Source organism: Oryx dammah, unplaced genomic scaffold (assembly GCF_014754425.2).
Source record: "Oryx dammah isolate SB20612 unplaced genomic scaffold, SCBI_Odam_1.1 HiC_scaffold_10, whole genome shotgun sequence".
In the NCBI taxonomy this organism is placed as follows: Eukaryota; Metazoa; Chordata; class Mammalia; order Artiodactyla; family Bovidae; genus Oryx; species Oryx dammah.
This window is the reverse complement of record NW_024070194.1, coordinates 30,936,691-30,963,690: the sequence shown is the minus strand read 5'-3', so window position 1 is coordinate 30,963,690 and position 27,000 is coordinate 30,936,691. Positions and strand designations below refer to the sequence as shown.

The 27,000-nt window shown below is 48.5% G+C and overlaps 3 protein-coding genes across 3 annotated transcripts; 1 reads left to right on the top strand and 2 right to left on the bottom strand.

The window, feature by feature from the left end:
- Positions 1-1,189: 1,189 nt before the first annotated feature.
- Positions 1,190-2,263, bottom strand: TMEM239 (transmembrane protein 239). The gene is made up of 3 exons (XM_040247312.1): positions 2,251-2,263; positions 1,792-1,897; positions 1,190-1,727 (listed from the first exon to the last, which is right to left on the bottom strand). Exons 1-3 carry the CDS (start codon positions 2,261-2,263, stop codon positions 1,190-1,192), a joined length of 657 nt encoding a protein of 218 aa, XP_040103246.1.
- A 126-nt stretch (positions 2,264-2,389) lies between these two features.
- CUNH20orf141 (chromosome unknown C20orf141 homolog) lies at positions 2,390-2,971 on the bottom strand. Its single transcript, XM_040247311.1, has 2 exons — positions 2,706-2,971; positions 2,390-2,621 (listed from the first exon to the last, which is right to left on the bottom strand). Exons 1-2 carry the CDS (start codon positions 2,969-2,971, stop codon positions 2,390-2,392), a joined length of 498 nt encoding a protein of 165 aa, XP_040103245.1.
- A 17,084-nt stretch (positions 2,972-20,055) lies between these two features.
- On the top strand, positions 20,056-26,516 carry CPXM1 (carboxypeptidase X, M14 family member 1). The gene is made up of 14 exons (XM_040247796.1): positions 20,056-20,354; positions 21,656-21,817; positions 21,971-22,080; positions 22,174-22,313; positions 22,419-22,509; positions 23,058-23,208; positions 23,293-23,381; positions 23,703-23,826; positions 23,914-24,110; positions 24,198-24,377; positions 24,446-24,743; positions 25,155-25,294; positions 25,935-26,037; positions 26,138-26,516. Exons 1-14 carry the CDS (start codon positions 20,189-20,191, stop codon positions 26,377-26,379), a joined length of 2,193 nt encoding a protein of 730 aa, XP_040103730.1. The 5' UTR covers positions 20,056-20,188; the 3' UTR covers positions 26,380-26,516.
- The last annotated feature ends 484 nt before the right edge of the window (positions 26,517-27,000 follow it).

Sequence of the window (27,000 nt, the reverse complement as noted above, 5' to 3'; positions counted from 1 at the left end):
GGGTTAGCTGAGATGTGAAAAGCCAGCATCCTGGGCATCCAGGGATGCCATGTTCCAAGGCTCTCCTGGTGTTGTAAACAGCTTGTTGGGTTGGTTTTAGAAACCCATGGGCTATGTTTTCCCCACTCACACAGCTGTGCACCAAGCCCCACTGAGCATTTCACAGTCAGAAGAGTTCAACACCTGCATATTTTGAGATTTCATGACCTTTTACCTCTTGTTCACATTCATCCATTCTCCGTTTACCACTGTAGGGTCCAAACTATATCCAGGACAGAACATTTCTCTGAAGGCCTAGAGAAGCTTTCTGTTCTTTAGAGTTCCATACAATATCTTACAATTTTCTGGTCTTTACAAAGTACTTCACACACAGATATTATTGCCTTTGACTCACAGCAGCTCCATGACAGGACCCACTTAATACCAAGGCTCAAAAGAATTAACTGGCTAAGGTCACACACAGCATAGGTGGGTGAAATGGGACTTCTTGTTTGTTTTTCCATAGCAAACCTCAGGAGTCTTAAAGAGTAAGCTCTCCCTGAGAAACTTACTGCATTGGTTGGCTCATTTCCCAGACTTGGGGATATGGACGAGGCAGGAGGTAGGAAGTCTAGGGAGTGGGGAATGCTTGGGCAGAAACATCTGGAAGGTGAAAGCTGAGGTCTCATGAGGATTCTGGCTAGCCCTGTCTCAGCTACATTTCTGTCACTGAGCCTTTTCTAGAGCCTGAGCAAGTGAAAAGAGGCGGTTGGTGGGGGGAATGGTAAATACAGGCAGAAGTTGCTATGAGTCTAAAGCTGAGACAGTTGAGCAGCTGCAAGAAAAAGATATCGCCAACTGCTAAAGGGGCCTCAGTAGCATCAGCACATGCACGAGGAAACTCTTGATGGCTTGGCCAAGCTCTGCTCCTGGCTGAGCCTTCTGCCCTAACATCTCTTCTCAAAATTTCTGGCCCTCCACACCAAGTACCTGCAGCATCAGCTTGAGGGAGGTGCCCAGAGGTCAGGCCAGTCTATATCCTGCCAGCTCCAGCAATATCACCCATGTCCCGCCCAGTCCCAGCTAGAGACTGTAGCTCGGGGGCCTGCTGACACAGAAAGGCCCTGGTCCCACTGCCCGCCCTCTCCCCTGGGCCTCAGGCCCTAGGCCAGGGCTCAACAGACACAAGCAGCGGGATGGGGTTGCCCTTCTATTGGTCCAAGTCCTGAGCGTTGCCTGGGTGAGACATGGAGGTGAGGAGGCCCACGAGGCTCAGTAGTGTGGAGAAGAGCAGCAGGAAGGAGGCGGCGAAGAGCAGCGCGGGGAGGGCACTGAGCAGCAGCAGCAGGACAGCCGGCAGCAGATGGCGCCACGCCGCAGCCGCCACGGGCCACAGCGAGCTCAGGAGGTGGGAGCCGGTGGTGAAGAGCGCGTGACACAGCATCAGGGCCAGCAGCAGGTAGAGGACCCCCTCCAGACCCCACAGCACGCGCTGCAGTGGCTGCCGCCAGCCGGACGTCGCCCACCACTGGGTCCAGCTTGGGGGCACGTGATACATGCACCAGCGCACCCAGCCCTCCCGGGAGACCCAGGCTGACCAGGGCACCGCGCGCCGCGGCCCCTCGCCGGCCCCGATGGCATCTGTCTCCACTCGTAGCTGCTGCATCGTGGTTGGTGCACCTAGGGAGAGGGCCAGGCCAGCTGCAGGAGCAGCCCCGGAGATGCCTGGGACCTCAGGGCAGGTGTGGCTGCAGGGATCAGGAGGAACCAGCATGGGTGTGGTGGGGCTTTGTACTGGGCCCTGGGTCTTACCTCTGGGCAGAGCCACCTAAGTCATGTTGCTTCCTGCCGCACCCAGGACAGCCTGGCAGCCAGAGTTGAGCCCCCACTCTCAGTGCCCCCACCCTCTCCAGAGGAGCTCTATTATGACCCGGGTCAGGGTAGGGGCCAGCCAAGAGAGAGACCACTGCTGGGTGTGAGGTCCATCTCTCTCATGGACCCTTCAGGCTTTCCGCCTGGTGAGTCCACAGATGTAGTCTTTCGTGTTTTCTTGTGGAAAGCCCTCTTTGGAGCCCTCCCTTCCCTGCTGGCCTGTATCCAGCCCTGCTTCACTCTCTTATAATTCTTTCAAGAGAAGTTCTCTAGAATCACAGAGGAGGCCAGAATAGCCTCCCCCAACCTACAGGTTCCAAGATGGCTCCACACCCTGCCCTGGGCTCCCTGTCCCTTATCTCACATTTTGCTGATGCCCTCAGACTCAGACTTAGGTACCCACTGTCCACATTGTGAGGCCAGAGTTTCCCCAAGATGCAGGCTGCGGGATAAAGGAGTATCCTCCCACCTTCCCAACCTAGGGTGGAGGAAAGGAAGCCTGAGGAAAGAGCACGGTCAGTGTATTTCCGGAGGGCACTCAGGTCCAAGGATGAAGGCAAAAAGCAAGGGCAAGTAGGGCCAAGGGCACACCGTGGGCTCCCAGGAGCAACCCCGCACCCAGGAACAGCAGCAGCAGAGCCTCCTGGAGGCTGAGTCGTCCTGTGACTGCCACTGCGAGTGGAGCCTCCTGCTGCCCTGGACCCTCGCCGGCCCCCTGACTCTGGCCCCTTGTGAGATGTGTGTGCTGTGGCCAGGTGGGACCTGCAGGCCTGTGGAGAGAAAGGGCGGCAGCTGGATTTTGGGAAGTTGAGGGTTTGCTCACCTGCTCAACCTGTAGGCTGCAGTCCACTTACCGGTGGAGCATGTCGAAGGCCAGGAAGCTGACCAGTAGCAGCAGCAGCAGCAAGGCTGGGCCAGTTGTGGAAAAGATGGCCCGAATTGTCAGCCCCAGTGCCCCCAGTCCTAGGACACTGTCCAGGACCTGGGCCCAGCTAGGGCCCCGGGGAGACACACATGGACCCACTGGACTACCTGATCCCTCCCCTGCACCCATGCCCCTGGGAGGGACTAGGGTCGGGGAAACAGCAGCTTCGGGCCTGGGTAAGCAGAGGTGGGTCATGGAGGAAGGTGGAGGTTACAGGAAGGACTAGCGCTGGGCGATGGGAGGAATGGGAGTAGGGGAGGGGGTGGTGGCAGACCTCAGGAGTAGGCTCAGGCAGTGGGGAGTTGGACTGTTTAGGAATCTCCCCCTGCTCACACACCCGCTCACCAAATCCTCCTCATCTCCTCCTACTTTGGTCAGTCATTCTGGTTGGTTGGGCAGCTGGAGCATTGTGACCTATTGCCAGGTGGGGTCCTGGGGTAAGCGGGGTGGGGTGGGGTGGCGTTGGGGTTGCTAATGCTGGCCCTGGCCTCATAATTAGCTGGTGGTGTGTAGCCAGAAGGAGGTCTGACATTTAAGAGCTAAGACTCATCCTCTTGTCTTTGCTAATTCTCCAGCCAAGGAGCCCGTGGGGATCTGAGTTGCCAGGAGGCATTCTAACCCCATCACCACCTGGGCAGCTGACCAAGAGAGGAAGAGCCACTTTCTTTATCTCACAGATTCCCAGGACTAGGTGTCCAGGGGCAAGTCACTCAACCTGCCTGTCCCCAGTTCTCTCCCTTGGGAGCAGGGTGATGCCTGTGGGCATTCATGTGGGGGACGTTTCAGAACTTCAATCCTGGAATGCACAGATAGACTCTGCCAGGAAGCAACCCGAGGCTTTCTGGAGTGGGATAACCACATGACCTGCTAAATGGGGGTGAGGCAGGAGGAGCTGTTTAGGTGTTAGAAGCAATGTGGTTTGTGGGAGGTGTTCTAGACACTGGCATTCCAGAAATGGCACAGAGAATGTGACTGTAAGAGAGCTACAACGTAGTAACCCCGAAACTGGAGGTTAAGGTTACCCTCCAAGAATGAAATTAAGAAGAATGAACACGTATGAAGGGATTGATCTGGAAAAGAAACCTGTCTCCACTGATAATCTGTAACAGAGGTTCCAGCACATTTCAGTTTAGTGACTTGAGAGGCAAGAGTGAAAATAGGTCATAATCGAGAGAACTTAATCCTTGTTCTCATATCATATTTTGAAGGAAAACTGATGGAGGTAAGCGTAGGGGGACAGTGGCCATACAGCCCCTAGGAGAGGAGGAGACAGAGCAAGCGTCTCGCTGCATATCTGTCTCCAGGGGACTCTGTTCAAAGATTCAAGCCTAGTGACCTTGATATATTTGGTGATGGTGGGCTCGACAACGATAGAGCCAATGCCACCAGCCCTTGGGACCTTTCATTGGTTGCTTTTTTCTGAGTCAGCCCAAAACAATAAAGCAACGCCCACAAAATTTTGAGGAAAATTATTTACAATTTAGTAACGTTGGAGAAGTCAATGGCAACTCACTCCAGTACTCTCAGCTGGAAAATCCCATGGACAGAGGAGCCTGGTGGGCTGTAGTCCATGGGGTTGCTAAGAGTCAGACACAACCGAGTGACTTCACTTTCACTTTTCCTTTCATGCATTGGAGAAGGAAATGGCAACCCACTCCAGTGTTCTTGCCTGGAGAATCCCAGGGACGGGGGAGCCTGGTGGGCTGGCATCTATGGGGTTGCACAGAGTCGGACGCAACTGAAGCGACTTAGCAGCAGCAGTAACATATGTCTACATGATTATTAAGTATGAGGGTAAAGACATTTTAAGCCAAACAAGGTCTTGAAAACTTGACCTTGCATACATTCTTTCTTAGAAAGCTACTGGAAGATGTGGTTCAGAAAAATAATGAACTAAACTAGGAAAGAAGTGAGGCTAAACACAGGAAAGGGATGATGAGAAAGACCTGGGATGTCAGCAATATTTCCAGATAAAGAAAGCAAGCAACCCCAGCCTAGAATCAAAAGATAGATACCCCAGGAGGAATGTCTCTAGAAGAAAATAAAACTGATTATCTGCTGTTTTTAGACATATGCAAAATATTTAGTTCATTTGGAAGCTTTGGAATTGGATTAACTAGTGTCTTAAAAACCAAGCAAATGATAAAATAATTGCTAAATCCAGGGAATACAAAAAAATTGAAAATAATCATGATCATAATATAAGAACTGAATATTGACTCTAGTGATTCAGCTCTTTTGGGAGGATGGCAGGGGGAAATTTATATGTGTATTTTGGTGTATATTTAGCTGGTAGGAAAGATAAATCCTTAATTCCATAGCAGGAAATCTAAAGATAAATCTAAACATAAAAGTCCAATAAATATACCCCAATACAAAATGAAAAGTTTAAAGTTTAGGTGGAAAAAATTCAAGAAATAGCAATAGAAAGATAAAATTAAACACAAGGAGAAATAAAAAAACACTAAAAGTGGTTAATCTGGTAATTGAGAAGCATAGAGAAGAATCATCTGTTACAAATCTAAATGTGATGTACCTTTAAAATCATATTCTGTAGTATTTTCATTTAAATGATTTCTTTTTTTTAAATAGCAAATCAATATTAGTGTCCTATGGTGGAGATCAGGAATATACTCTCCCAGGATGAATGAAATACGGATTTCCTAAAGTAATGTGGATATACTCTTGTGGCTTGAGATAAAATTTCCAGTAACTGTACCAAACACCATCAAACTCAGAAAGCTGTCTCATGCATTTTAGATGGAGTTGCTCTAGACTGCCATCTAGTGCTTCTCAGCCCACATGTATCTCCTGGAGTTGAAGCCTCTGGGAATTTTTTAAAAATGCAGATCCTTGGCCACACTTTAAGGAGCAAGGCTCAGAAAACATTGATGTACAGAAGAGAGGTAGCTGGTGGAGGAAGTGGTGAGGGGAGAGAGGCATGTAGGAAGAAGCATCTAGGTGCCAGGGGAGTCCCCATCAGCGCTCGCCTGCATCACAGGGAGAGCGTGTAGTGGGGAGTGAGTGCAAGGAACAGGAGATCAGAAGCACAGAGAGGCAGCAGATTAGGCTACTTCTCAGTTTGTGTAACCAGAGACATAGCCTCTTCTCTTCTCTTGATATTGTTTTATTCTATCTACATACATGGGAGCAAGAGGACTGTATTAAGCTGTTTCCCTACCTTTAGTTCATCCAGTTAACTTAGGGGCCCCCAGGAACCACATATTATCTCACTTCATCACAGCAACCCAAAAAGGAAGACATTATTGTTCCCATTTTACAGATGAGAAAACAGAAACTCAGAGATAAAATTACTGTCTAAGGATACCCAAACAAAATGAACAGCAGAAGTGGCATGTGATATTAAGTTTGTGTGGCACCGAAGTCATCTATCATCTCTGCTTCCAGCCACCTGATCACACTGGGGAGCATCCAAGAGAGTCCTGTAGGGAAATTAAAATGGAGGAAGTCTTGTTCAGGCTTCAGAAGCACGAGAGCAGGCCTCTGACCTGTTTCTGACCTGCCTGGACACTGCTCAGATTCTGTGCCTACCCACAAGCACAGCAAGTCAGGCGGTACTTTAGATAAGAAAGAGAATGGTACTTCTTGAGCTCCTGGAGGTCTGGCTAACCATGCCTGAGGTTTAAAAAAAGTTTTATGGGCTTTCCTGGCAGCTCAGACAGTAAAGACTCCGCCTGCAATGTGAGAGACCTGGGTTCAATTCCTGGGTTGGGGAGATCCCTGGAGAAGGGAATGGCTACCCACTCCAGTATTCTGGCCTGGAGAATTCCATGGACAGGGGAGCCTGGCAGGCTATGGTCCATGGGCTCTCGAAGAGTCGGACACAACTAAGCGACTTTCACTTTCACTATGACTCACAAGATAAAACAAGCAGCATTGTAAAAACCTTAAAGTAAAACCAGAGCTGCATTTTTGCATGAACTGATGATGATATTAGTTTGCAGTCTGGGGTTATAAGTGGGAACCCCCCAAACAGCAATTTGAAGTCTTACCCTGGACTTTTTCCTAACTGGGACTCCAGGTTGCTTTTACCTGGGACTTCTCAGTTCGCTGCTTAAATCTAGATGTTGGTCATCGTCCCAATTTGCTGATGTATGTGATGTTCCTCTCTATGGTTTCTATTTCTCTTTTCTTTTAATGATTGTACTTTGAAATTAAGTTAAATACTCCTCTATTAAATACTGAGACTGTTTATTTGAGTGTAACCTTTCAAACCTAAAACGGAAGTCAAATTTTGGGCAAAATATAAACTGGGGCTGTGAGCAGTATTTATGAAACAAAATACCACTCTTTAAGAAGAAAGAGGTTAAGATTAATGAAGTTTTCATTCCATGATGGGAAGATTTGCCTTACTACTTATTAGCAGTAATAAGGGGGCATATACACTGGATTGTGTGAGAATGGGACCCCAAATTAAAGCAGGCCGAATCTTTTGAAGTTATTGAATGTTTGTGCCAGTTTGGCTTGTGCCAGTTGAGAAAGGACAAGAATGGACCTCACTGGGTCAGAGAGGCTGAATCCTCCTCTCTGCTTACCACAAGGTACAGGAAACCAAATTAAAACTGGTTGAAGAGAGTCACAATTAAAGAATTATGTGATTTGCAAGGACAATTATCCGTGTTACAAAGTCAAAGCTACATTTTAGCTGACCAAGTCTCCACTTTCCAGTTGGTAGCCGAAAAAGTCACTGTAAAGTTTGCACAAGCTCAATATTGAAAGAGGTGCAGCAAAGTTAACAAAAAGAGAGTTCATTTGATAATAGCTAACGCAGGGGTAGATTGGGACCCCAACACTTGGGATTGGAGATTGATCCCTCCAAATTTCAGGGACCAGCCCAGACTATAAAGTTTTGGGAAATACAATAGGCTAAATAATATAGAGAGATTTTACATAAGGCTAAACAAAAGATAATGGAATTTAAAACTCTCTAGACAAAAAGGGAGGCTCAAAATTTATAGGGCTATTTGGCTTCTGGCAACATCATATTCCACAGTTGGGCCAGACACTGAGTCCATTTTACAAAGTAACTTGATGTGAATAAACTTTTAAGGAAAGAAAATCTAAATGAGATAAGAGCTTTTAGATAAACTCTATTAAGAATAATTATGCTTTAGGAATGTCTACCTAAGATAGTTTCTCCAGGTTTTGATAACTTGAATTCTAGGGCTGTGCTAAATTAAGTTAAATGATAGAAGTTTGAATAATTAGGCCATTTCCAAATGAAATAATACGCTAAAACAGTAATTACTAAACACTGGCTTTCTCTTTTACAGAGAAGTAAAGGGTTTAGAAGTATTAATGAATATGTTTGGTACCATCCTGAGTTGTTCTCTAAGAAAAACAAAAATTTTTAGAAATTATCACTGATATTTATGTTCACCAACCTACAGAATGCTAATATAAAGGACAGTTCATGGTTGCTTAGGGAAAGTGGGATAAGTTATGAGGAATGGAAGTGCATTTTGTGAAAGGAAAAATTAATAGGTCTGACTTTCAGGTGTCTGTTTTTGAATGGGAGAATAAAGTGTTTACTATAGAAAGTGATAAGGATTTGTGGAAAGTGGACCCCAAGAAAAGAATCTACGCATGGTACAAGTTTTCTTGGGATGTTGAACTGTCTTTTGATGACAGATTTTAAGTTTCTTTACCTCTTAAGTGATTTGTTCTGTATTTGCTTTTGAAATCTTTTATTATTACTTCGGCTGAGTGAATAACTATTGTTTCATAGTGATCTCTGATCTTATCTGACTGAGTGTTCTAACCTCTTTGATATTTTTGACAAAACTTCCTAAGATCAAATACTAATGAAGTTCTTTTGACTTCTAGCTAACTTTGAGGGTGCTTCAGAAGGCCCCTGAGGCATCCCAAAGAAAGATATTAAACTAGTTAGGTTCATTATATTATAGGTACATGAGAAGTTCTGTCAAATAAGTGCTGTCAAAAATCTTCTTAGGTTATTTTGTATGGTAAATCTTACTAATACAGATATTCTAGAAATTATACAGAATTCAGAAAGATCTGATATGTCCTGGTAAAATATTATCAGTCATAATTTTAGTTACTATCTTAAAGTGTTACGTGTCACAGCAGTAACCAAGTTACTTTGCCGATTGAATTGTAATCAGATTTTAAACCTGTCTTTTTAAGCCTTTTTGTGATTAGAGAGAACTATGGTTTCATTCTGATGTCTTTGCAAAAATACTACCTCTTCAAGATTTACAGAAAGGACTTTCTAAGATTAAACTAAAATTAACTAGATAAACAAAAATTGTTATTAACAGTAAGTTTGTATCAGACTGGAATTTGGTTCTCTATGTTAAGAGAAAAAAGTTTTCTTGGACTGTGGCTTTTGATAACAGATTATGTGAATTTCTTTGCCCTTAAGTGATTTATATTTGTTTTTAAAATATTTTGTTACTTGGCAAAGTAAATATTATTTCACAATAATCTATGAAGATTGTGACACACGTAGATAAGGCTCATTCTGCTTCTACAAAAACAAATTTACCCCTCATTGTCAGACTTTTGCTATCCTGATGTCCTTAGAACAGGGCAACAGTCTACTCCTAAATCAAGGAATTTAAAATGGGTAAACAATAGCTATAAATCAGACAGTTGTGGCTACGGAAATCCAAGATAGCCTCTTGGTTTTTTTCGGTTCCCTGACAAACCTCATTTTTTATTTGATGGGATAAAGCCTCCCCAGGCTACAGAGTTAATACCCTCTTTCTCTCTCACACACACAAATTTTATGTTACACTGAACATTAAATTCTAGTTTTATTATCGGATACTCCATGAGCTACGATAAAGGGACATAAAATTACATGTATATATCAATGAACTATATGCTAATTGAAGCTTATAGCAAAAACAGCAAGACAAAAGAGTACCTTTGGGCTTCTGAAGTAGGAAATTTCCAGAGGCTGGGAGAAATAACACTACCTTTGAAAAACAGTTATTGGTCTGTTATTGGGCTTTGATTGATATGGAATAATTGACTATGAATCATACTGTAATATTAAGACCTCAAGTGCCAGTCATGTTATGGGTACAAAGTTCACCCAAAACCCACAGGATTGGGCAAGCTCAGGAATCCAGCATAATGAAATGAAATGGTTCATTCAGGACCAAGCCAAACCTGGCCATATGAGGTTGCTGCCTTAAATGAAAAGATTTCTGAAGTTCCTACTAAAGATTTCCAAAATTCCTATTAAAAGCTATAGTTAGGCCTGAGATAACTGAGTTGCCTGTAAAATGGAGAAAGCCCTTGGACTCTTCACTGGTGGCTCAGCAGAAAAGAATCTGCCTGCAATGCAGGAGGTGCAGGTTCAGTCCTTGGGTGGGGAAGATCCCCTGGAGAAGGAAATGGCAACCCACTCCAGTATTCTTGTCTGGGAAATCCCATGGACAGGGGAGCCTGACTGGCTACAGTCTATGGTGTCGCAAAAGAATCAGACATGACTTAGCAACTAAACAATAACACAAACTTTTGACTCTTTAGCTGCACTAGAAAAACAGCATGCATGTTTCACTGATGGATCAGCCAAATACATAGGATCCATTCACTATTAGAAAGTGGTGGCACATAATCCCGTCACTACTAAATCACTGACAACTCTGAGGAAGGTAAAGGTAGCCAATTTGCTGAGTTATATGCGGTGTATCAGGTATTTAAGCAAGGGAATGAGTGCCATAGGCACACAGATTCTTGGTCAATCAATGGATTGGCCACCTGGCTTTCCCTATAGGTAAAAAATGGGGCGGCTTCCTAGGTGGTAAAGAACCACACTGCCAATGCAAGAGAAGTAAGAGATGTGGGTTCAATCCCTGGATTGGGAAGATCCCCTGGAGGAGGGCTTAGCAACCCGCTCCACTACTGTTGTCTGAAGAATTCCATGGACAGAGGAGCCTGGTGGGCTACAGTACATGGGGTCACAAAGAGTTAGACATGACTGAAGCAACTTAGCACCCATGCACAAGGGTAAGGAATAACTGGCAAATTCACTCCAAAGAGCTATGGGGAAAGGAATTATGGTTTGACATTTGGGAAATTGTTCAAATTATTAATGTTTCAGTCTTTCATGTATATGCTCACAGTGTTCCAAATTCTACGGAACAATGGTATGACTCTATTACAGAGGAACAAACCTGAATCCAAGCAGTAGAAGTTGATCCAGACTCCAGTGACTTAAAAGGTTTGACTTTGTGGGCACACCAGAAAATGTGGCCATCTGGAAGAAAAAGCAACATACAGGTGGGCTCAGGATACAGGTACTTCCTTAACTATGGATCTCATTAAATCTGTCATTTCACAATGTCCAGTTTGTCAACATATCAATCATAGAAACTTGACACAATTTGTCGAAGGACAATTGGCACTTGACAAGAAGCCTGGGCAAATATGGAAATAGATTATATTGGTCCATTAATTCTAGATAAAGGATGCCAATATGCGTGTACTGCTGTGGACACCTATTCTGGATGTTTACTGGTCATTCTCTTCAGCAAAGCCAATCAGACTAATGCTATCGAAATATTGGAGGTAATTTATATTATGGCATCCTACTTCAAATTCAGAGTGACAATGGGTCATGTTTTAAAGGTAAATTAATACAAGAGCTTTCACAGGAACATAATATATAATGGATCTTTCATATTATTATCCTCAAGCAGCTGGTTTGATTGAAAGAATGAATGGTTTGGTTAAACAGCAATTAATTAAACTTGGAGAGGGCTGTTATAAAAATTGGAGGACTAGCTTGAATATTTCCCTCAATATTTTAAATAATAAACATCCAGGAGAATCAGAAACTCCTTTGATGAGAACGACTATTCCAAGTTACAGATGTATAAAATAGACTTCCAGCCCCCAAAAAACTGAGTATTGGGAAATTGGCCCAGGAGTATTAGTTTCTTTCTGAGCTACTCCTGAGGCTGCTAGACTGGGTTTGTATTCTATATTTGAACACAGACTTACTAAAAGATTGATTTGTGTTATTTCAACTAGCATTGGAATTAAAATGCCTCCTGGACACTTTGGGTTAATCAAAGAACGCTCCAGGTTAGCGTTAAAAGGGATCTGCGTCCGTGGGGGAATGATAGACCCAGACTACCAAGAAGAAATCCGAGTAATTCTACAAAATGAGGGAAAGGATGATCTATTTATTTATCTACATGATCAAATTGCCCAATTGCTGGTTCTTCCATTCTGTTGTTGTTTCATCGCTAAGTTGTGTCTGACTCTTTGGGGACCTCATGGACTGTAGCTCCTCTGTCCATGGGATTTCCCAGGTGAGAATAATGCATTGGTTGCCATTTCCTCCTCCAGGGGATCCTCCTGACTCAGCGATCGAACTGCATCTCCTGTATTTCAGGTGGACTCTTTACTGATGAACCACCAGGGAAGCTCTTTCATGTGTAATTGGCAAAGTACAAAAAGGAGAACCTCCCACTTTATTAACAGAAGTGATGGAGAGTTTAGACCCACAAATGAAACAAATGCAATTGGAACTAAAGTCTTGGTGAAGCAGCCTAGAGGTCCTCCCACACCTGTTGATGTGATTGCACAGGGGAAGGATCATACTGTATTAGTGACGATCCCCAGACAGGAAAGATGGAAATATGTGCCATTAACCCACTGTTATTCTCATGAATAGATTATTCTTGGAAGCCTGACTGTAATGTGGATTGTCATTCACTCCTCAATCTTCAAGGATATGTTACAATTAAAAGAAAAAATATGAAGAAATCAACTGGGGAATCTTCAGTTGGAGAAACCTAAGCCAGACCTGAACTCAGGATAACTTTGCCTGCCCAGTAAACAAGGCCCGTTCTTTCTTAACTTTGCCTCTGTATGGACAAGATTTATCTGTCTGCTAGATTACACAGCACTGGTAAAGAAATAGCTCAAGCCTTGAACACAAGCATTGTGTGCCAATTTCATGTGTTACTTTAATAGTCACAACCACTTACTGATAGGTTATGAGAAGGCTGACAAGGGACTGCTATTTGCACCAACTTCTCGAATCTGGGGAACCCTGCTTATTGGAGAACTTCATCAGCTATTGTGAATGGACTGTTTTCCCTAAAACCTACAATATGTTTATTGAAAGAGCCCCTCAATTAGCATGTATTGTGACTGATGATGTAAAAACACTATCTCTATATATCAGTTAGGAACCCCTTTCTCTGGATTTCTAACACATGTTGATTATTTGTACTGGAAGGGGACCATCTATTATTTCCCGCCCCCTGCCATGAAAACTCAGGTGTTGTTGACTCAAATGCTATTTCCTACTTTGTTTCTAATACTAGCTTCTCCTTAGAACCCCTGCTTAAATTTTTGCAAGGAACCAAAGTATTACAAAATTTCATAGAAAAATGTAATTGTACCTTGATAGAAGGTGTCATTTGGTACAAAAGTAATTGCAATTTTACATTGTTGAAATTTGTTGTTTGATGTTGGAATACATTCTTAAATAAATATGGTTATGTTTTACATCATTTTAATATGCATTCCCCACTTTATGTTTTTTTGCTAATGACTTGCTGCTGCTAAGTCGCTTTAGTTGTGTCCAACTCTGTGTGACCCCATAGACAGCAACCCACAAGGCTCCCCCATCCTTGGGAGTCTCCAGGCAAGAACACTGGAGTGGGTTGCCATTTCCTTCTCCAGTGCATGAAAGTGAAAAGTGAAAGTGAAGTCGCTCAGTCGTGCCCGACTCTCAGCGACCCCATGGACTGCAGCCTACCAGGCTCCTCTGCCCATTATTTTATATTTATTTTAGACTATGGAAATGACGTTAGACAAAAAGCAAATTCAAGTTATTTTCTTATTTGAGTTCAAAATGGGTTGTAAGGCAGCAGAAACAATTTGCAACATCAACAGTGCATTTGGCCCAGGAACTGCTAACAAACATACAGTGCAGTGGTGGTTCAAGAAGTTTTGCAAAGGAGACAAGATCCTTGAAGATGAGGAGTGTAGTGGCCAGCCATTGGAAACTGACGACGACCAAGTTAGAGCAATCGTCAAAACTGATCCTCTTAAAACTACAGAAGTTGCCAAAGAACTCAACGACAACCATTCTAAGGTAATTTGGCATTTGAAGCAAGTTGAAAAGGTGAAAAAGCTCAGTAAGTGGGTACCTATAAGAAAGCCTTCTTCAGTGATTAATGCAAAGAAATAGAGAAAAAGAACAGAATGGGAAAGACTAGAGATCTCTTCAAGAAAAATGAGAGATACCAAGGGAACATTTTATGCAAAGACGGGCTCGATAAAGGACAGAAATGGTCTGGACCTAACAGAAGCAGCAGATATTAAGAAGAGGTGGCAAGAATACACAGAAGAACTGTACAAAAAAGATCTTCACGACCCAGATAATCATGATGATGTGTTCACTAATCTAGAGCCAGAAGTCCTGGAATGTGAAGTCAAGTGGACCTTAGAAAGCATCACTGTGAACAAAGCTAGTGGAGGTGATGGAATTCCAGTTGAGCTGTTTCAAATCCTGAAAGATGATGCTGTGAAAGTGCTGCACTCAATATGCCAGCAAATGTGGAAAACTCAGCAGTGGCCACAGGACTGGAAAAGGTCAGTTTTCATTCCAATCCCAAAGAAAGGCAATGCCAAAGAATGCTACCACACAATTGCACTCATCTCACATGCTAGTAAAGTAATGCTCAAAATTCTCCAAGCCAGGCTTCAGCAATACGTGAACCGTGAACTTCCTGATGTTCAAGCTGGTTTTAGAAAAGGCAGAGGAACCAGAGATCAAATTGCCAACATCCGCTGGATCATGGAAAAAGCAAGAGAGTTCCAGAAAAACATCTATTTCTGCTTTATTGACTATGCCAAAGCCTTTGACTGTGTGGATCACAATAAACTGGAAAATTCTGAAAGAGATGGAAATACCAGACCACCTAACCTGCCTCTTGAGAAATCTGTATGCAGGTCAGGAAGCAACAGTTAGAACTGGACATGGAACAACAGACTGGTTCCAATTAGGAAAAGGAGTACGTCAAGGCTATATGTTGTCACCCTGCTTATTTAACTTCTATGCAGAGTACATCATGAGAAACACTGGGCTGGAAGAAGCACAAGCTGGAATCAAGATTGCCGGGAGAAATATCAATCACCTCAGATATGCAGATGACACCACCCTTATGGCAGAAAGTGAAGAGGAACTAAAAAGCCTCTTGATGAAAGTGAAAGAGGAGAGTGAAAAAGTTGGCCTAAAGCTCATCATTCAGAAAATGAAGATCATGGCATCCCGTCCCATCACTTCATGGGAAATAGATGGGGAAACAGTGGAAACAGTGTCAGACTTTATTTTTATGGGCTCCAAAATAACTGCAGATGGTGATTGCAGCCATGAAATTAAAAGACGCTTACTCCTTGGAAGAAAAGTTATGACCAACCTAGATAGTATATTGAAAAGCAGAGACATTACTTTGCCGACTAAGGTCCGTCTAGTCAAGACTATGGTTTTTCCAGTAGTCATGTATGGATGTGAGAGTTGGACTGTGAAGAAGGCTGAGCACCGAAGGATTGATGCTTTTGAACTGTGGTGTTGGAGAAGACTCTTGAGAGTCCCTTGGACTGCAAGGAGATCCAACCAGTCCATTCTGAAGGAGATCAGCCCTGGGATTTCTTTGGCGGGAATGATGCTAAAGCTGAAACTCCAGTACTTTGGCCACCTCATGGGAAGAGTTGACTCATTGGAAAAGACCCTGATGCTGGGAGGGATTGGGGGCAGGAGGAGAAGAGGGCGACAGAGGATGAGATGGCTGGATGGCATCACTGATGGATGGATGTGAGTCTGAGTGAACTCCAGGAGTTGGTGATGACAGGGAGGCCTGGCGTGCTGCAATTCATGGGGTTGCAAAGAGTTGGACACGACTGAGCAACTGAACTGAACTGAACTTATGAGCTGACCAAAGATTTTTTTTTAATGTCATTTTAAAGTGTTGTCTTCTTTTATTTTATGTAACAACAACGAACCATTTCTCAATCAAATTGTGAGATGTGATGAAAAGTGGATTTTATACAACAACTAGCAATGACCAACTCAGTGGCTGGACCGAGAACAAGATTCAAGTTCAGTTCAGTTCAGTTCAGTTCAGTCGCTCAGTCGTGTCCGACTCTTTCTAACCCCATGAATCACAGCACGCCAGGCCTCCCTGTCCAGCACCAACTCCTGGAGTTCACTCAGACTCACGTCCATCGAGTCAGTGATGTCATCCAGCCATCTCATCCTCTGTCATCCCCTTCTCCTCCTGCCCCCAATCCCTCCCAGCATCAGAGTCTTTTCCAATGAGTCAACTCTTCCCATGAGGTGGCCAAAGTACTGGAGTTTCAGCTTTAGCATCATTCCCTCCAAAGAAATCCCAGGGTTGATCTCCTTTAGGATGGACTGGTTGGATCTCCTTGCAGTCCAAGGGACTCTCAAGAGTCTTCTCCAACACCACAGTTCAAAAGCATCAATTGTTCGGCGCTCAGCTTTCTTCACAGTTCAACTCTCACATCCATACGTGACCACTGGAAAAACCATCGCCTTGACTAGATGGACCTTAGTCGGCAAAGTAATGTCTCTGCTTTTCAATATGCCATCTAGGTTGGTCATAACTTTTCTTCCAAGGAGTAAGCGTCTTTTAATTTCATGGCTGCAGTCACCATCTGCAGTGATTTTGGAGCCCCCAAAAATAAAGTCTGACACTGTTTCCACTGTTTCCCCATCTATTTCCCATGAAGCTGAAAAAGCACTTCCTAAAGCCAAAGTGTCACCAAAAAAAGGTCATGGTCACTGTTCGATGGTCTGCTGCCCGTCTGATCCACTTCAGTTTTCTGAATCTTGGCAAAACCATTACATCTGAGAAGTATGCTCAGCAAATTGAGCTGCACCGAAAACTGCAATGCCTGAAGCTAGTATTGGTCAACAGAAAGGGTCCAATTCTTATCCACAACCCAGCCCGATTGCATGTTGCACAACCAACGCTCCAAAAGTTGAATGAATTGGGCTACGAAGTTTTACCTTATTCACCATGTTCACCTACGTCTTACCAACTGACTACTACTACTTCGAGCATTTCAACAACTTTTTGCAGGAAAAATCCTTCCACAACCAGCAGGATGCAGAAAATGCTTTTCAAGAGTTCATCAAATCCTGAAGCATACATTTTTATGGTACAGGGATAAACAAACTTATTTCTCATTGGCAAACGTGTTGATTGTAATGGTTCCTTTTTTGATTACTAAAAATGTGTTTGACCCTAGTTATAATGAATTTGAAATTCACAGTCTGAAACTGCAATTAGTTTTGCACCAAGCTAAATATTACTGCTGATAAGTTAATGGATATAGGAGTTAATGTACAAAAATATATTTCTCACTCATGGTGGGACTTTTTCTTTACTACATCCCTTACTGCTCAGAAATGGTTTTCTGCAGTTTAACCTCTTGCTTGTATCTTTATCTTATTTCTTTAGACCCTTTGGAATTGTTATTTGACCTATAGAATTAGCAAGACTGCTTGTCTTATTTTCTCTTATTTCTATGCTCTTCAGCCTAAACAATCCTGAGGACAACTGTTAGGGAAACTAAAATGGCAGAAGTCTTGTTCAGGATTCAGAAGCAGGAGAGCACGCCTCTGACCTGCTTCTAACCTGTCTGGACACTGCCAGGATTCCGTGCTAGCCTGTGACTAGCCCACAGCCAACAGCTAGTCAGGCAGTATATTAGATAAGAAAAGGAGCGAGTCTTGGAATTCCTGAGCTCTGGAGGCCTGGCCAAGTGCACCTAGGGTTTAACAAAATCCCAGGACTCACAAGATAAATGGCTTGGTAAAAATGTTCAAGTAAAACCAGAATTGCATTTTTGTGCGCCAACTCAGTTTGCAGCCCAGGATTATAAGTGGGAACCGCTGAAACTGCAATTTTCAATCTCACTCATGGAGTGGCCCCACTGCCCGGACCTTTTCCCAAATGGGACTCCAGACTGCTGTTTACATGTGAAGGATGGAGGTTACTTTTGTCAGAATGGTCAGGAAAGAGAGTGACATTGAAAAGTCATCTGGGGGCTTCCCTGGTGGCTCAGTGGTGAAGAATTTGCCTGCCAAGGCAGGAGACAGGGGTTTGATCCCTGGTCTGGGAAGATTCCACATGCTAGGAGCAGCTAAACCTGTGCACCACAACTACTGGGAGCCCTGGAGCAGAAACTACTGAGCCCCAAGTGCCTAGAGTCTGTGCTCTGCAAAAAGAGAAGCCACCAAAATGAGAAGCCCCAGCATTGCAATGAAAAGTAGCCCCCTTCTACTGCAACTAGAGAAAGCCCTTGTGCAGCAACAAAGACTCAGAGCAATCAAAAATAAATAAAAAGAAAAGCCATCTGAATGATGGGTAAAGGATGCAAACTTGGTGATCCAGTGCAAAGGCCCTGAAGCTGGATGGGTCTTGTGCCTTCCATGAACAGCTAGGATGCCTGTGTGGCTGCAAAGATATGAGCTGGGGGAAAACACAGGGAAATGAGGTGAGAATGGTGTGGTTGGGGAAGAGTCTTTTCAGGAACCGCTGGAAGGTGAGCTCACTAGGACGATTTGGCTGCTGTGTGGGTAAGGGCTTGGAGGCCGTGGGAGCCTTAGGAGGCTGACCTGTCCTCCCAGGTTCTGCCTCGACCCCCTGGCACCCCTCTGTGAAACTTGGATGAGGGTGGAGCAGAGCCAGGGAAGGGCCAGACTGGGCTATGGCCGGACGTGGAGCAGGCCTCAAGACCTGCACAGACCTCCTTCTAGCTCCACCAGAGTCTCTCCTGGCCTCCCACCTCCACGAGGCCTGGGGCCGCAGTATCGTCTTTCTGCCGCTGACTTGGCCGGGTGCTTCCCCTCAGGTTTGGCACGCTTTCCTTGAATTTTCCTAAATCCTCCTCTGGTGCCTGGTACCCAGCAGTGGCATCCAGGCCGGGTGCTCTAAGGCTGGAGCAGGACCCATGGGGGCCCAGTCCCATACTCCCTTTCAGAAGTTCTCCACCCAGAGCGCATAGGGTGGACCACAAACATCCAGGAGCTCCAGGACTTGCATCTACGAGACTGGGGGTTGTTACTGAGGGTGAGTACTCAGTTCCGGGAGCGCATATTTCTTTTCAGAGATCCGGGGGAGACGGGTGCTGACACGCCGATGGGGTAATTCAAATTGTTCATACGGGTAGTGATCTTGCAGAAAACAGTTGCTCAAGCCCCTCCCTCCCAACATCCCCCACAGCCCATATCCTACCACACTCTAGAGGATTCCCGGTCACCTCCGGGCACTGCATCTTACTTGGGGATGGCAGTGTCTCCCTGGCAGGATCTTTGCAATGGCAAAGCACCGGCCAGAGGCGCACAGAGAACGAATTCCTTCCTGCTGGGGAGGCGACCCTGGAATGGGGAGCCAAAGGGGGCCTCGGAGAAGCATGCGGAGGGTTCTACGTTCTGGAATCCCGGGATCCGAGGTGGTCCCGAATACAGAGACTCAGGGCTGCGGGCTCCCAGAAAAGCTTGGGGCGGGACGCGCGCATCAAGTGTCGCCCTCCCCGGCCTCCCCCGGCCTCAGCCCGCCGGGTATCGACTCGGTCTCCTCTACTCGGGTTATGTAACCCCGGAACGTGGCAGCCGGAGGAGGGGAGGCTAGGGAAACGAGAAGAGAAGAGAGGCGGGGCGCCGGGGTGGGGGATGGGAAGCATCGCCTCTGGCGGGGCCCCTCGGTGTCCTTCAGAAAGATTCCAGCCCTCCCCCACCCCGTAACCCTGCCTCCGCCTCAGTTTCCCCTCAGCCTTCTTTCCGTCCCAACCTTCCTGGCAGGGGGTTCTGGCTCTGGACAGATTTCCCTCCCGGGTTGTAGTTTCCGCCCCAAAGTTCTTGGCTTTGCTACCTAGACTGTCAGTTAGCCGTTCTAAGCCTCAGTTTACCAGTTTGTGAGACAAGGTTTGATTGTAGGCCACGGGTAAAGTGCCCGGCGCCGGGCATGGTACACAGTAGGTGTCCACTGTGGGACGGGCTCACAGGACTGAGTGGAATCCAGGGTGCCTGGGGCCTTTGCGACGGTAAAGGGCTGAGCCCGAGCGAGGCGGGAGCTCGAGGGGGATGCGGGGGGGCGGGGGGAGTGGAGATGAGGGCAGGGTCGGTGGGTGCGGAGACCCGGGGCGGCCGGCCTGGGCCCTCCCCTTCCTCCTCCCTTCCGTCCCTCCCTTCCCCTCCCCTCCCCTCCTAACCCCTCGGCTCCCGGGTCCGAGGCCAAAGAGCGGGCTGCGGGCGGGCGTGCAGCGGCGGCAGGAAGGGGCGGGGGGCTCCGGAGCCCCAGCAGGAAGAGGCAAGCCCACCGGCCGCCGCGAGCCCAGTGAGTCCGCGCCCTGGACCCCGCCATGTGGGGTCTCCTGCTCGCCTTGGCCGCCTTCGCGCCTGCCGTCGAGGTGGGTCTAGAGGCGCCCAGCACCTCCGTGCTAGGCCTGGCGTCGCCCGCGACCACCAAGGGCCCGGTCCCGACCCCCCGTAGCCGCCCGGCTCAGCCGTCCGCGGGGAAGGAGAACGGTGAGCTTCCGTCCTACCCACGGCCCGCTTCTCCCGCTAATCGGTTGTCCCACTCTTCCGACCCCCGTGTGGCGACCCCTCCCCAGCACGCGCGCACACACCTCACACACGCCACACACGCCGCACTCTGCCTAGCGCCTGGGTGGCGACCCTGCCCCACGCGCACACACTCCCTGCACGGTACAATGGCTGCTGACTCAGCAGCCCTAGTTCCCGGCCAGACCAAGTCAGCAGTCCTGGGATAGGAGCCAGTGGGATGCTGCCTCTTCCAGCCCCAACCGTCTTATTTCTCGGATGGGGAAACTGAGGCTAGAGCCAGGAGGAGGGTAGAGAGAAGTGCAAAGACACCGAGGAGGATGCAGAGCAAGACTGTGGGCTTGAGCCAGCGGCTGAAAGGAAAGAACAGGGGAAGGGAGGAAGGGCTCTCTGCCAGGTTCCCTGGAGGGACGCGGCTCTGCCTGGGGTGGGGACCGGGAAGGCTGCCGGACTTCTCAGCTTCTCAGATGTGGCAATAGAGAGGAGGAAAGCACGGGGATTGGCAGCCTCGGAGGGCTTCTTGGGAGAGGCAGGTGGAACTGGTTCTGAAAGGTAGCTCTGAATTAGGAAGAGCTGAAGAGGAGAGCAGCCAAGAGGGAAACCGTATGTGCAAAGGTACCAATCCCTGACAGTTATGTATAGTGTGTGTGTGTGTGTGGGGAGGGCAGCTGTGGATCTCAGTGGGGAACCAGTGGCATCTGCCCTGTGCAATGAATGCTTTATACTGAAGGGCAGGGGTCCAACTCTGGAAAGCCTGAAAACCTGGACAGACATGGGTTTGAGGACAGGTCCTCTCAGCACAGCGATGGAAGTGGCACAGAGGCTTTGGGGGCATGAGACTGAGCCTGGAGCTAAGGAAGGGTCCCTGAAGTGCATCTGGACTGAGATGTGAAGAAAGAATGGGAATTCGAAAATAAAGTCAAAGGTGGTGGATATATGATAGGGAAGGGGACAGGCAGGAAAAGAAGGAGTTAAAGAACCAACTTCAGCTCTTTGGAGCAAGCAAGTAGTTCCTAGGGGCAGTGTAGCCCTCTATTGGTGAGGGCCAAGCAAGTAGTCACACCAGAGGGGAGAAGGAATCAATGAAGTGCCTGGAACAGTAGGCTGGGGTCAGACTGAGGGCCTTAAAGTCCATGCTAAGGTGCTTGGATACGTGTGGTGGGGCCTCCTGTGGACTTGCAGGTTTTCTTGGGGTGGTAGACCGCTCCGTTTGAGGTTTCCTGCCATCCTTTCCTTCCCTGCTGCTCTGCCTCTTTGGTCTCCAGGGACTTCAGAACAGCATGTCCGGATTCGAGTCATCAAGAAGAAAAAGATCGTCATGAAGAAGCGAAAGAAGCTAACTCGCCCCAGACCCCCAGTGACTGCCAGGCCTTCAGTGACCACCAGCCCTACAGGGACCCTTGACCTCCCTGAGAAGCAAGAACCAGGTACCACCACTCCAAGGGCCTTGCCCAGACCTGCAGTCTCTGGGACATGAACTAATGTAGCTCTTGGCCACACGGGCAAGCTTGGGTTCAGCTTTCCACCTGCTCTGACCACTGTTTCTCTGGTCCCAACTTACTGATTTGTCCCTGTCCCAGACTGTCCCCCTTTGGGCCTGGAGTCCCTGCGAGTTTCAGATAACCAGCTCGACGCATCTAGCAGCCAATCCTTTGGTCTTGGACCACACAGAGGACGGCTCAACATCCAGGTCAGCAAGGCAACCCCTAGGACCTTCTTCCCTGCCCCTCCCACCTTCCCTTAAGGCCTACCAGGTTCTGATTGCTGCGTCCCGTGCCCACAGTCAGGCCTGGAAGATGGTGATCTTTTTGATGGGGCCTGGTGTGCCGAGGAGCAGGATGCTGAGCCATGGCTTCAGGTGGATGCTAGACACCCCACCCGCTTCTCAGGCATTATCACACAGGGCAGGAACTCCATCTGGAGGTGAGGCAGGACAGCTCCAGGCCAGGGAAGTTATGGGCAGACTCAGGAGGACTGGGGTGGGAGGCTTGGGGGCCACCCGTGATCTCTACCCACCTTTCCTGCCAGGTATGACTGGGTCACTTCATACAAAGTCCAGTTCAGCAATGACAGTCGGACCTGGTGGGGGAGTAAGAATCGCAGCAGCGGGATGGATGCGGTGAGAAGTCCCGTGGTGGCTGGGGCCCTCTATGCTGGGAGCTGGGCTCCTGGCCCACTGTAGGGTGCTGGGCTGCCCTTGGACTCCTCTGAGGACAAGACACAGGTGCTCACTTTGGCATCCCATGAGAAAGGGTGGGTGGCACCCAGCAGATAGCCTCAGGAGCCAGGTTGCTTTGGACCATGCCCGCATCCTTCCCAAATACTTCCTCATGCCACAGCTTCCTGCTGGAACACCCCTTCTGGCGATGGGCCTCAGTCCTTGCATCACTTCTCATCTCCTCAGGCTACAGTGTGGGATCCTGGCCAGCTTCAGGATTGCCTGCTCCCGAGTCACATGGCCATATTGGTCTAATGAGCTGTGACTAAACCGGAAAGGATGACTGCCTAGGGCTGCCTGTTGGCAAAGGATGTGGGCAGCGATCTGTGTTTGACACAGCGAGCAAGTGTCTAGCTGAGCCCACTAGGGTGGGTTTTTCAGTGAGCTCACAGGCCTGAGCCAGGCTGCTGGGGTTCAAGCGGCCCTTACAAAGGACTTGATGCCCTCAGGTATTTCCTGCCAATTCGGATCCAGAGACACCAGTGCTAAATCTCCTGCCTGAGCCCCAGGTGGCCCGTTTCATTCGCCTGCTGCCCCAGACTTGGCTCCAGGGAGGTGCATCTTGCCTCCGGGCAGAGATCCTGGCCTGCCCAGTCTCAGGTGGGGAGAAAGACAAGGGTTAGATGGGCAGGGCACACCCCCCGCTGGGAACTCACCATTTACTGTGAACTCATCCTCTACCAGATCCCAATGGTCTATTCCCTGAGGTTCCCGTGCTGGGATCCTCTGACTCACTAGACTTCCGGCATCATGATTATAAAGCCATGAGGAAGGTAACCCCTATGACCCAGGAGGGAGGATCTGCTCATCTCAGGTCTCCTGCCCACCAGGGCATAACTTGCTATGATTGTCCTCATGTCCCCCTCCATCTCACCCTCTTTTTGACCCCTAAACTTCCACGATTTCCCTTGCTTTGGTGCCTCTCTTATTCTGACCGTTCCTTTCTTGGCTGCTGCCCCCTCCTGTACTGCGCCAATGGTGTCCCCCATCGTATGGGCCCTTGCCAACTTTTGAAGTCCTTCCATGGCCTCGTGTGGTCTGAGCCCTGGGTCTGCTCCTCCCATGCCCCTCACCATGCTACACTCACCCCCCAGCTGATGAAGCAAGTGAACGAGCAGTGCCCCAACATCACCCGTATCTACAGCATCGGGAGGAGCCACCAGGGCTTGAAGCTGTATGTGATGGAAATGTCGGACCAGCCCGGAGAGCATGAGCTGGGTACTGGCAGGTGGGGTGGAAGAGCTGGGCACAGCAGCAGGGAGGGGTAGGTGCACGAGCCAGCTGCAAGCCCCTATTTGTTCCCAGGAGAGCCTGAGGTGCGCTATGTGGCCGGCATGCATGGGAATGAGGCCTTGGGGCGGGAGTTGCTCCTGCTTCTAATGCAGTTCCTGTGTCGTGAGTTCCTGAGAGGGGACCCGAGAGTGACCCGGCTGCTCACCGAGACGCGCATTCACCTGCTGCCCTCCATGAATCCTGACGGCTACGAGACTGCCTTCCGCCGGGTAGGCCACTTGGCCTGAGGGCCAGTCTGCTCCTTCTGCCATGGTGCCTGGAGCCTGCTTCGCTTGAACAGACTTCCTCCCCGGCAGGGCTCAGAGCTCGTGGGCTGGGCAGAGGGCCGCTGGAACCATCAGGGCATTGATCTTAACCACAATTTTGCTGACCTCAACACACCACTGTGGGAAGCAGAAGATGAAGGGCTGGTACCTGACACTGTCCCCAACCATCACCTGCCGCTGCCCACTTACTACACTCTGCCCAACGCCACGGTGAGTATCTGGGCCACCCTGGGGGCCTCTGTCTCTGTCTCCCACTCCTCTGACCTGCCCTTGTCCAGGTGGCTCCTGAAACATGGGCAGTGATCAAGTGGATGCAGCGGATCCCTTTTGTGCTAAGTGCCAACCTCCACGGGGGTGAGCTCGTGGTATCCTACCCCTTCGACATGACTCGGACTCCGTGGGCTGCCCGCGAACTCACGCCCACCCCGGATGAGGCTGTGTTTCGCTGGCTCAGCACTGTCTATGCGGGCACTAATCGGGCCATGCAGGACCCAGATCGACGACCCTGCCACAGCCAGGACTTCTCCCTGTACGGCAGCATCATCAACGGGGCTGACTGGCACACAGTTCCTGGGAGTATGTGCCCGAGGGTGGGGTTACCCCATTCCCATAAAAGTGAAAAGAAAGTGTTAGTCACTTAGTTGTGTCTGACTCTGTGCAACCCATGGACTGTAGCCTGCTGGGCTCCTCTGTCCTTGAAATTCTCCAGGCAAGAATACTGGAGTGGGTTGCCATTCCCTTCTCCAGGGGATCTTCCTGACCTGGGAATCAAACCTGGGTCTCCTGCGTTGCAGGCAGATTCTTTACCAGCTGAGCCACCAGGGAAGCTCTAGCCCCATCCCCATGACCCTGCCGCAGTGAGACAGTCTGCTCTCACATACAGCGCCAGTGGCAGCTGTCATCAGGAAGAGTCTCCCAGAGGAGGGCGCTAGGAGGGCAGGGCTCCTGTCCCGCCTGCCTAAGCTCCAGTGTCTGTGGTACCCCTAGGCATGAATGACTTCAGCTACCTACACACCAACTGCTTTGAGGTCACTGTGGAACTGTCCTGTGACAAATTCCCTCATGAGAACGAGCTGCCCCAGGAGTGGGAGAACAACAAAGATGCCCTTCTCACCTACCTGGAACAGGTCGGATCTGAATTCCCCCCAACTCCCCGCCTGCCCAAGTCACTGCTGACTGGTCTATTCTCCGTGTTGGACGCATCTCCCAACAGGGAGGTCTCCTAAGGTCAGGCTGAGCCATTCTGACTCACCAGTGCCATGGGTCACACTCACTTGGCATCAGACTGCCTTGGAGGGATACGGGATAGGAAGCAGAGTTTGCCAGCAGGGTGGTGTCAGACATTGTTGGAGAGTGGGAGTAGACCTGCCTACACTCCAGGCAGTGTCCATGGAGCAGACCCAGAGCTGTTCTCAGAAAAGACTGATTATGCAAGTGCAGGAAGTACCCTGGCATAGACACTTCACTTTCCGCAGGAACTCATGTCCCTTGGAACGACTCCGTAAGTATAGTTTCCAAAGATTCTAAAAGACAAGCCCATAACGAGAATCAGTGAACTCGCGGAAAGCCCGAAGATACGCCCTCCTGCCAGGCGTTTATAGTTGTCTTGGTCCAGATGCCATTTTTCAGTCAGGAGAAACTTTCAGCAGAGTATTGTCACCTAGGAACAGAGTAGATGCAACACCTCTATCAAATTTGTAGGGTACAGAGCCAGAAAATAAACTGGTCACGGAAGCAAAGGGATTTTGATAACCTTTTCCCACACAGGTGCGCATGGGCATTGCTGGAGTTGTGAGGGACAAAGACACAGAGCTTGGGATTGCTGATGCTGTCATTTCTGTAGATGGGATTAACCATGATGTAACAACAGGTGGGTGTGTGGGGGAGGGGATGGGGGCAGTGTGGGAGGCATTAACCAGGTCAGAGGCTATGGGCCACTGGACGCTGATCTTGCCCTTCACTTCTCTCAGCATGGGGCGGGGATTATTGGCGCCTGCTGACCCCAGGGGACTACATGGTGACTGCCAGCGCGGAGGGCTACCACACAGTGACACGGAGCTGCCGGGTCACCTTTGAAGAGGGCCCTGTGCCCTGCAATTTTCACCTCACCAAGACTCCCAAACAGAGACTTCGAGAGCTGCTGGCAGCTGGGGCCAAGGTGCCCCCGGACCTTCGGAGGCGGCTGGAACGGCTGAGGGGACAGAAGAATTAACACCTTCAGCTGAAGAGCCCCAGAGGCTTGGGCAGGCTGAACCTGTCCAGAACTGGAGGAGGGGTCACTGAGTGGGGAGGGCAGGACAGGGAGTAGGGGAAAAGGTGCTGGGCTCATTAAAGCTATTTGGTGCCTCAGCCAGTCTTCCTGTGGTCTCTATGTCCCAGATCCTCTTCCCTAATCTCATTCTGCAAACACTTGGCTACTCTCAGTTAACTTCTGGAAAAATAGTACGGAAAGAGGATCCCACCTGGGTTCTTCCCAAACCAGGGCTTGGCAGAGCAACTCATCTCATCAACCCATCAGCTTCTGCGGCAGTTGACACTTGGTGCTGTGGAATGTTCTGTAAGCGCCTCCTCAGTGCCAACCATGCAAGGAGTCAAGGGTAAACACTGCCTCTCAACCTCCCTGGGCGCCCAGTCGAGAGACGGGACAGGCGTGCCAGGTGGAAGCTGGCTGCTGTGGGAGCGGAGACAGGGGAGTTGCTCACATGGGAGTAGAATACAGCACTGAGGGTCAGGCAAGATGCAGTAGAGGTGCCAGTTCTCAAAGTGTAGATGGGAGGTGGTGTGCACCCGGACAGGGAGAGCTCCAGGCAGAAAAGCAAAGAGGGAGGTGGTG

Excerpts from the sequence above, each read along its gene's own strand:
- TMEM239 (XM_040247312.1), bottom strand. Across the intron at positions 1,728-1,791 it reads TTAGGTGGCTCTGCCCAGAG|CCACACCTGCCCTGAGGTCC; the intron begins GTAAGACCCAGG and ends TGATCCCTGCAG.
- CUNH20orf141 (XM_040247311.1), bottom strand. The coding sequence starts at position 2,971 with ATGACCCACCTCTGCTTACCCAGGCCCGAAGCTGCTGTTTCCCCGACC. Across the intron at positions 2,622-2,705 it reads GCCTTCGACATGCTCCACCG|GCCTGCAGGTCCCACCTGGC; the intron begins GTAAGTGGACTG and ends TTCTCTCCACAG.
- CPXM1 (XM_040247796.1), top strand. The coding sequence starts at position 20,189 with ATGTGGGGTCTCCTGCTCGCCTTGGCCGCCTTCGCGCCTGCCGTCGAG. Across the intron at positions 23,209-23,292 it reads CCTGGCCTGCCCAGTCTCAG|ATCCCAATGGTCTATTCCCT; the intron begins GTGGGGAGAAAG and ends ATCCTCTACCAG. Across the intron at positions 24,111-24,197 it reads ACGAGACTGCCTTCCGCCGG|GGCTCAGAGCTCGTGGGCTG; the intron begins GTAGGCCACTTG and ends CCTCCCCGGCAG.